This window comes from Bombus pascuorum, chromosome 6, assembly GCF_905332965.1.
Source record: "Bombus pascuorum chromosome 6, iyBomPasc1.1, whole genome shotgun sequence".
Lineage (NCBI taxonomy): Eukaryota > Metazoa > Arthropoda > Insecta > Hymenoptera > Apidae > Bombus > Bombus pascuorum.
Window position 1 is genome coordinate 8693163 of NC_083493.1, and position 10933 is coordinate 8704095.

Here is a 10933-nt window from a genome sequence, read left to right on the forward strand (position 1 = left end):
TTTTCATGTAAGAAAATTGCAGAGAAATATATGTAGGAAATTAAACCAGCTCGAGAACGAAAGGGTTGAAACAACTTACATTCTAAGATAAAAATTATACGAAATTAATGGAGTACTTACTTCCCCGTGGTCCGTAGAATTTGACGGAAAATTCGTTTAATCCTCCTAATATCGTCACTTCATGCTTACTTTCTATTCTGTAATTGGCGATAGTTAAGGAAAATGAACGTGTAAGAAAATTTGTTCGCGGTGTTTCGGGATAAGATCGGCGATCCAAAAGGTAATTTGTGACCAGTGGCCGTGCAAATAAAAAGCGAAAACATCGTTGAACAAACATTTAAGCGTCGACGAGAAAACGGTGCAATGAACTGAGGGAAATCGATGTGAAAAGAAGTGCGAACGCAGAAGCGTGTCAGAAGTCCGGCGTAATGTTATCTTCGTCAATCGATGAAACGCACCGAAGCTCGCGTGACTACCGAGCAGAGTTGAGTGGATCGCAAATCGCAACGCTTCGCGTGCGTTCCTGACGCAACCGGGATTACAAATTTTCGAAAACAAACTAGCTGGACAATGTTGATTCAATTGGACTCATTGGTGCGGCATTAAACAAATTTTCTCATCCGGAGAAAAACCATTGATGGTAATCTTCATTAAGATACACAATGCAAAGTGTCTCGCGCAACTCGGATAAGCTATAGACTATATTTGATTATAGATTTATAGTCACCGATGGAAAAACATTATACTAATTTTTTTTTTCTTATTTTTTTCACGCAGGATCACCTTCTACCCGGTTGTACTACGATCGTATACTACATCAAGCTACATTAATCGATGTTACATCTTTTAAAGATACATCTTGTCCCAGTTACGTGAGAGACGCAGTGTATATATTTTTAGATAATTATATCGAATATCGTTTTCTTCACTATAACGAATTTGAAGAAACGATCGTATCGTAATACCTTGTATTTGGAAAAAAGTGGATGGAAATAAGGTAAATTGCGGCAAATTGTTCCCACGAAAGCCGCAAAAGCACGTCGAGAAAACTCTGTTTTGACATTGCTATCGATATTGGTGTACTGAAAGAGATTTTTCACGATTTTCTCTCTTAAACAGCTTTAGAACTTTGAAACGAGAATAAAACGCTAAAAAATCCTTTTGCCCATATTACTTCAAAGCTACGTTATTATTTCAAAGATCAAGCACGAAAATAGGAAAAGCTTCTGTCGCGAAGAATACAGTTTGTAATACCTTACGTGGCTCGGCCTTTATGTACCGAACGGAACAGTTCCTTTCAAATCCACATCCAATTTCAGGATGGAAAAGCGGTAAACGGTTGAAAAAGTCGACGGAAGAAAGGAAAACAAAAGTTTTCGCTCGCATTTAATAATACACAACGAACGACGGTTGCTGAGCTTATCAAGCACGCGTCGTGGAATTTCAAGCTACATTTAATTTTAATCGACAACGTTTCATTTTTAATTCCTCTTATTTAGCTCGATACTCCACGATGCTGATGGCGTCGCGCCGCTTCAACCTCCGCCACCATTACCACCACGATTTTCACATGAAATTAATCCTGATCCAAGGCGATATAATTGGCGAGAATACAAACGGCCGCGAAGGAATCGCAGCCGCGCATCGTTGAACGAGGTCAAAAACCGAGTTCGAAAACAAGCAATATAACCAGAACGAAGCCAGAAGAACGGAACTCCAACTGCCTGCCTTTGGAGAAAGTTCAGTGAACAATATTTCGCAAGGTACACGCATTACGAGCGAACTGAAATAAGTGCATGAAAAGAAACCATTAAACGAAAGCACGATCTTCATCCATATTAGAGGAATCGTAACGCTGAAGAAAAATAGATTTGAAATTACAACGTAAAATTCAATGGACATGTTACTTTCGAATTTTAAATACAATAGTAACTACACCAGTTAAGAAACAGTCGATGTGTTCGAAGAATGACTATCGTAAAGCTCCATACACCTTCATCGAACGCTTTTATCAATCGACGTCATTTGATACCGACGTAGATCTACGAACCACCTCGATCGTTGAAAAGGAAAATCGAATTACGACCATGTGCGTCATGTTATTCAACATACGATGAACCACTTTCTTGTTTTGGCAAGTGTTTATACGCGAGCTGAGCGTTACACAGCTCTCACCTGAGGCTGTCTACGAGAGAATTGTATTACATAGAAGAACAGGTTACATGGAAGACCCGCGAGCATTCTCGATTCTGGTCAGTATCAGTGGATTTGTTTTTCGCTGCAATCGTGCAGGCTACGCATAAACCAGAGATATACGGAGCTACGCATAAACCAGAGATATACGAGGCTACGCATAAACCAGAGATATACGACGCTACACACGAACAAACGCACATGCCTCGGGCACGCAGTCAAATAGAAACGAAACTAACGGACGTTTCACGCGTTCCGCGATACATGGTCAGCTGAAATAATTTTCTTTGCGTGGCAATTGCGAAAGCAATATCGGTCGGCCAACATATTACTCAGCCGGAAGTATCGCATCTTCTTGCGTCCTATGCATGTACGAGGAATTTCATTGTTGCGTGCTTTCACGAACGACTCGCGAAAGTTGGAAGAACGAACGATTAACATAGAAATTAACGCGAAATACATTATCGCACCGAAAAGAAGTTAATTCCATGTCCCGTATAATTGTCCCAAACTATGTTCTGCCGTAATATCAAAACGATTGATTCGATTAGTGAACCGGTAAACCCGAACGAACGTTATTCGACAGGATCGATATTGTCGACATAGCTGATTGTCCGTGAGAAGAAAAGTGCGTTTGAAAAGGAAACGAAGTCGTATTGTTAAGTAGACTCCACTTTAAATTGATCGAGTTAACTACCATTCGATCGAACCAGAGATAATTGGTTATGAAATTAGAAGAGGAAATGTTAAGATACTACATAAGATGAAATATTAAAAACATACAGAATGTCTGAATAATTATGACACTATTTATAAACGATATATCGCTGCCAGGTATATTGATAATGGAACAACTCAAAGGCTTTCGAATTTGCTTTGAACGAATAGAACGTCCACGTTATGTTTCTATTTTTCTTATGTAAATCAGTGTATTTATAATTCCATCAGTTTTGCATCAGAGAGGGAAGATTATCACCTATTTATGCCGCTATTAGCCTGGCTCATCTTCTGTTATTTTTGCGACGCTACAAATGCAAGATTCTACTGTTTTCGCGAACAGTGGCATATCTTGTCTTATTATATCAGTCTTATAACGTTGTTAAAAATGACTCACGAAGCTTTCCATGTAAATTTTAAAAAGCCTCTGCTATAAAATTTCCATTTTTTAGTTGTACCACTATCAGTGCCAAGTAGCGATACCAACTATAGCGAAAGCTATTCGACCGTGGCACAGTTAAAATACGCGTGTACCCATATCATTCTCACGAAAACAAAGCCACGTATTAAAAATGTATTATTTTCGTCCTTATTCGGCATTGAGGAATCGCGTTTTCCGATTGTATTAAAATTACTAAGACATCCTGCGTGTACGCATACAGACCATCGAATGTCATAATGACCTCGATTTCATTGAGAGCCTTCGTGCATTTGTACCGCATAGTCAAGGTGTACGAGTAACATCAGAAAGGGGCGGAAACGATTACTCAATCTGCAAGACCGTTACGGAGCATTTGCCTCTGCCGTGGCTGTTGTTGTTGCTGTTGTTTACAGTATCAGTTGAACCAGCGTTTCGCTAAGAACAGTCTGACAGTCTCTGTCGTTCCGCCTTTCATAGTCCATCTTTGTTTTCTCGATTCTCTTTCCCACTCAATCGTCTCGCATTCTGCGCCACTCTGCTCGATGGAGGAATCACTAGACTCTCTCGAAATACACGCGAAAACTACACGCGGCTGTGTATCGAAATAAACTGCACGTGCGAATCAACGCCCGATTTTACCGAGTCTGTCCGTGACGAAGGCGCAAACACACGTTCGTTTTAAAAGACTCGATACGCGATACGCCCTTGGCTGTATCTTATTTTTGGAAGACGCGTCTCTAGGTAGCTGCTTATCGTTCGATAAGTTCGCAACGAGATACGGTGACCGAGTGGAGTGTTCCTTTTGGTGGCGCGAGTGCATTCCATGGCAAATATTCACGCGTAAAAAGAGCGAACGCGGTTCGATGGACGTAATCTCGTATCGCTTGTCTTTCTTCCTTATTCTCTTCCTTATCCAAACGTTGAATTTTTGCTTACCGATTTTCCACTTGCTTCAATCTGCTCGCTATGTTTCTACCACATTACTTCTTGTTCCAAATAATTCGAATCTCATTTTCTATCTATTTATGAACACAATGCGCAGATACGAGGTAAAAGAAGGAAGTATATATGCGCGCAATTTCTTCGTTTCTGCGTTGTTTATCCGATAGTCTTGTGGCGTATCTTTGAAAAAAGAAAAATTGCAAGTATGTATACAGTGAAGATACGAGTCAGGTTAAACCGAATGAAACGGGCGTAAAACACATCAGACCATGAAAAGCGCGTTATGCGCACGTAGATAATTATAGCGAGTTTTTTAAAAAGATAACAGAAATTAATACGATAGGAACATCGAACGTTAAGCGACAACAATATTATTATGTACGTTATAATAACGAGAAGATGTATATAATCGCGACCGTAAACAAAGGCAACCATTGGACACGAGATCAGCCCGTTGTACTTCGTTTTCCGCTTTTATTCGCGTTTGGCAGTGCTCCGAAATTCGTGCTAAAGATCATGCTAAATTCACCTAGCGTAACAAACAGCCTAATCGAACTAACCGTGGAAATTTGCAAGTACAAGTTGTTTAAATTTCAAAGAAGAGTGCCCACCACCTACGCGTTTACAATCCGATATACTTGCTAACGCGCTTCAACTTAAACGACTGAATCATCCTGGATTAAGAAAAGAAAACAAATGGAAAATTCCAGCTAACGCAAGTATTGGAAAATTTTCGAAAATCTTCCAACCACCGTATCAAAAGATTACGCTCTATATCTTTTAAAGGAACCAATTTCCAGCGATATCGAGCCATCTGTATTTCAGGACACACTTCCCTATATGAGTTTTTAAATCAATTTTTTTCCTTTCTTTCGCCCCATACGGAATCGAATCGATCCCCGATGCAAATATCCCAGATATTGATTAACTCCAATCTCCGGTATTTAGAGAACGATAATTGAAGCTTTCAACGACGAATACGGAAAGGGAGCGAGAACGCCCTACCACCCAACCCTTCTTTCCCCACCGCTGAGCCCTCAGCTCGAGGACACGTACACATGCACCTACGTCGAGCCATCGAAACGCACTGATACACGCGTGCCCAGGTAAAATTGCATCACGCGGATAGCGGCCCTGATGTACCTTCTCGCGTTTGCTCGCGTGCCTCTAAACCCATTACGGGTGAGCCATTAACCGTACATACCGAGGAGCTTGTTAATTACTAGTGTAATTGATCAGTTCAATTTCGGTGGACGTACAAGGAATCTTGCGAGAGATCCATCGAATATCGTCGATCCATAATTGAATCACTTCCGGGACCGCATCTGCGTGTATCTCACCTGGCCACACCGTTAGAGAGCCGGACTAATGGAAATTATTGGCTGAATATATACAGTTTCCGTGAACGCAATTTACCACAACTATATCGTTACCAGCGAAACGACATGACATCCGCAAACGAAATTTACTTTAATGAACTTTCATCCCCTTTCAGCGACGCGATACCAACAGTTCCCGCCACAGTGTCCATCGGAGCATGTGAGTAACGCGAACCGTCGAACGCGTCCGATGTATCCATCGAATTCGAGATTCATCGCAGAATGAAAAAAGTCGCGATAACGTTGCATTATGGTGACTGGTTGGTACGCATTTTTTTGCAAATTTATATTTTGCAGAATATAATTGAAAAATGGAATCTGTAATTCGAATATTTTATATATTCTCTCTCTATATTGTGCGCATTCTGTGCGATTTTATACTTTTAAATTTCTTGCAAACGAATGAAAAACCGCGGTCTACTGATTAAAATCGATTACACGATTGTATTCAATTCTTTACATCGTTCGATTTGCCTGGGTGTCGTCTATCGCAATGTCTGTGTATAGAACGGCGGAAGACGAACGGTACTTTGTGAACGAAGCTTAATACTTGTCACGTAAAAACGCGGGAAAATTCAATATTTCGATAAAATTTGATGGAATAAAGTTATATATATTTATACTATGTAAAAGGATTCATTTGGGAAATGATTAAAATATTTAGTTATTTACAGAGATTTATTATTTAGTTATTTAGGAAGATATTTAATCTTAGAAAAATAACGATTGCATAATAACTCTTTGAACGCTATCTTTTTATATATGTATTTTAGAAACGATATATGAAACATCTTTTGCCAAAATGGAAACCTTGTCTTTTGTATGAATATTTTCTACTAAATTGAAAGAAGAATAATAAAGATAAAAAATTGTCACTTATTTATTGATCCTTTTTTTACCATTCATCGAAAGACATTCAAATGAAAATGCATAGGTCGAATGATAAATGCAACGTTAGATCAATCGAAATTGCATATAAATATGCAATGACAATCGTAGATGAAGAAGCAAACTTTGTCATTCGTGTCATGTAGGCGTTCAAGGTGACACTTTGTGATCGTACGATGAATGTTCTAATACATACGTTTTACAATACATTAAACAGTATTTTTTAATGCGGCTGGATTTGTGTCAACAATATTATACACCACCTATTATAGGGAACTTGGTGACTTTTTAAAATCTACAGAAACGGTAAGAAGTTACGCAACAAGGAATATTATATGTGTTGATGTATGTACATATGTATTTTTAATTAATATTCTATTCACTAACTTTATCGTTTAAACGTTAGTCGTTAATATTAATATTTCAAATTATCTTCCTATGCTAACAAATGCAATTCTTAATAGAACTATACCGACCTTACTTTTCTGTACAATCTCAAAATAATAAAAAATAATAAAGACGAAATACGAATAACCGATAGGACTCGAACAGCAGATAAAGCGGATATATTTCAAATTAACGTATAATAAAACATTCCTTCGTCGTAAACGTTAATTGACTTTAACCGTTTTACCAGCGTTTTAATCGTTTCATGCTCCCTAATAAAATCTTGAAAAACGAATACCTACGCTTCTACTCTTCGCGTACACGGTATACAAAAGCATAGAAATTCACGCGATAAAAGAAACTCGAGTAAAGAGCAAAGTATGTGCAAATACCTTCGAGTTATTTCGATCAAAGATTCTATTCCACTAGGAGAGTCGACTTTAGCTGTTCTATTCGTACTCTACTACTACTTTACATTTTATCAAAAAAAATTCAAGGAGATTCACTCGAAACCGTATGGAAAAATGCTAAGTTTACTAAAAACTAATTTACCAGGAATTTTTCCAAAAAACAAGTTTTACCAATAACTACTGATTTTCCAAACGGAAAGACAATTTATTAAAAACCAATTTGAATTTGTGCAAATTCAAAGAAAAAAAACGAACATAATCAGGAATTAATTTAGCAGATTTCAAATAATGCAAATAAGAAATTTATCAAAAAAGATGTATCGAAGAAAGAAATATATCAGAACTTAATGTAGCAAAATTATAGTAGGCAAATCCTAAGTCTCTAAGGACGAGAGAAGGAAACAATTAGAAAATACAAGTGTTTATAAAAAAGGTGAGGCTTAAGTATAGAGGAAGAGAAAGAACTTAAAATAGAGAGTGAGGGATTTGTACGCGATACGCATCCGGTTCCTCCCACATTTCCGTTTCACGAGATAACAGTCAATTCGGCTTTCAATCTATTTCGATGTGAACGTCTCCTTTGGAGAATATGTTTTGATTGAATCGAATCCGGGTGAAAAAAAATAACGAGTTAGACTGTCGGCTTATTTATCACGAAGTCGCTATTAATACGGATTCTATAATGCATACAGTCCGCTTTCACCGTTATTAAAATGGAAATATTTATCTAACTTTATTTATCTGATCGAATCGCCGTATAAATTCAGTTGAATTTGAAATGCGAGAATTTAAAGTTCCCGTTGAAGCAGACCTGCATCGATTTCTTTTAGCTTCGCTTGGAATCTTTTTATGTTTTCATTATTACGCAAACAAACAATCCTTTTCTTTTAAAGTAAATAACCGTGTAACTTTCTGCTATTTTTATTTTTTATAAAAATATCGGAATACTTTCGATTGAATTGTTTTAAGGTTGACGGAAAATATAAAAAGGAAATGTTCAATATCAAAATATAGGCAAAGATGAAAATATTACAAATATAAGTGAAAAATGTGCTAAATGAAAAATTTACCCCGCAAACAAAAATATATACAAATTTTATCGAGTTTCCCTAAAACAACAAATACGTAAGTATAAACGGCGAAGATATATAAACATCAACGAAATTTATAAGAAACATATTTGCACAAATACAGATGCCTTTTCAAAAATGGACTATTACTAACGTTAGTGCAAGTAAACGAATCGAGAGAAAGGCTCTCGAGAAATTTGAAAACTCACACGGGGGATCTCTATCGAAGAAGGAAGGAACGAACACGTCCAATTCACTTTGCTCACCGAAACGCTTGCAAATTTAATGTAAGCTTCAACAAAGACTGATCGATGTTACGAGGCACTAAAGAACTCGGTGGAGAAAGAGAGAGAGAGAGAGAGAATATCATCGTTCTAGAAAAACTGACTAGCATTCGTACATGAACGTCTGCACAGCAATGATAAGCGAGACGCGACGTTACGTTACGCAAAAATCAATTTCTTACGAATCGAGGTCAGATACAAACATGTACAGGTATATTTGTAATTTGTTCCTTTGTCTTTATAATTATGAATTATTATATATCTTAATTTTTTGTGTCAATATTAGTTTGTTACATGGAGGTTTAAACGAAAGTTAGAAATAACGAATTCCATGACATTGATAATATTAAAACAACGTTAAGATAGTCGTTAGGAGGTGTACGTGTTATTAAAACAATTGATCTTTTTATCTTTAAATACGATGATTAGAAGCGATGAGAAACGTCATCGTTCCTTCGCATTTCTATGAGAAAGCGTATATTACCTTTGTTCTTTCCACCTAGTTCAAATGTTTACCGTGGAGGGTTAAGAAAATATTAGTCACTATTGTCACGCGATTTATCGAAGATATCATTGTATGAAAAGAAAAAATCGCGACATTGTTGTAACTATATTATTTTTATTGCCCTTTCTTCTCCTCTTACTCTTCATTTATATTGTTTATCGTTTTTACGTATTATTATCGGTGTAAAATTTGACACATCGCGTCATTCCCATGAACTACTCGGTTGAGGTTGAAACACGTTGATGACGTCTCAATTATCGTTACTTGCGCTTCACTCTATGTCAAACCAACGCTACATATATATATATATACATGTATATATTGTATGTATGTATGTGTCTGCCATTCTTTGACGCGCAACTTGAAATATTTACGGTTGCCAATGTATGTATAAATATAAAGGATATTTCAAATACGAATCCATTCGAATCAACCGGTCTCGACATTAAAAACTTCGTTAGTGAAATCTGCGATACGAGACAAAATGGAAAGGCTAAGATGAAACAAAGAACTGAAGGAAAAAAAATGAAATCTAACCTTTAAAACCCACGACCGTATAGCATACACTCGCCGTGCGTTAATAAACGAACAAGATAAAGCTGCGCACACACGTAGCACAGAGACGTAGAGTCAGCTGGTTAAAAACAGCTGTGTCCCGTCATCGACAAAACGAGGAATTAAATATCCCTCATCGTCTCGTGAAACACCATTGACATTGCACCGCGTTATTTCTCGTCGACCTATAAACCGATCATACATGATAAACAACCGATCCCGCGGTAACATGCACATGCATACTGCGTAGGTCTTGCATTCGCAAACCCATGTGCAGACCTCTCTTGCACTCGATTGCAAGCACGTGCGATAGAGCGAAAGAGAAAGAAAGAACGAGAACAAGAAAATGGGAAGGGATAGAAGCAGTGAGGTGAGGGAGGAGAAGGGTGAGAGAGACAAAGAGAGAAAGAAGTGGGGATGAGAAGAAGGAGAAGAAAAAAGAAGACAGAGATACAAATAGCAAGTAGGAGAAATAAAAGTGAATTTCAAGGATACAATTTGAGAACGTCCGTGTCCATACGTCGTTTTCCAGCGCTGGGGGACGACATATTTATCGTCTATTAACGCAGCAGAGCCCTTCAGCAGCAAGTCCTTGAATCAGCTGAGCTCGATTGTCGTTTAGGAAGGGCCTCTGACTGCTACGGATTATTTACCACAGCAGAAACCCACGAAACGTATCGGTCTTTTCACCACTGTGATATAACACACTCTCTCTGTTTTCCTCGTACAGTTATTCAGCACCGAGAAAAAAAAACAAAGACACGCGCGCGTGATGGTCGCTAAGTCAGTCGTTGGATGTTCGGACGCTCGCCACGAAGGAAAACGACACGGGACGAATTCCGCGACGTCAGCGTTTAATGATGTTTTCTACGGATGAACAAACGTACGGTCTCTTGAACAGCAGCGATATACAAAAGGTCTTCCTCTTTTGTCCGTCCGGACCAAGTCAAAAACCTCGGGCTAGAGAATCATTTCACCATCACCAACGACGACCCGTTTTCAGAGACTCGTTACTTGTCGACACGTTTCTCGCGCACACAGAAAACAATTCTTTCCCCTAAACCTCCTCCGCCTCCACCACTACTGAACGCCTGTTCTCGTGCACCCCACTGTCAACTCACAGACTTCACTGCATCTGATTCCGTTTCTGCACTGCTCTCTTCCTTGCTGCTACCTCTGTCT

The 10933-nt window shown here is 38.3% G+C and overlaps 1 protein-coding gene across 2 annotated transcripts in view; it reads right to left on the reverse strand.

The window, feature by feature from the left end:
* Positions 1-10921, reverse strand: part of LOC132907669 (ubiquitin-conjugating enzyme E2 H) — a 49858-nt gene extending 38937 nt beyond the window's left edge. For both annotated transcript variants that reach the window (XR_009658237.1, XM_060960977.1), the window contains exons 1-2: positions 10247-10921; positions 121-197 (exon numbers count right to left, since the gene is read on the reverse strand). Coding sequence is in view for 1 of the 2 variants with exons in the window: in XM_060960977.1 (XP_060816960.1) it covers positions 121-197; positions 10247-10299 (130 nt within the window). In the remaining variant the exon portion in view is untranslated. The remainder of the gene's footprint in view (positions 1-120; positions 198-10246) is intronic.
* Positions 10922-10933: the final 12 nt, after the last annotated feature.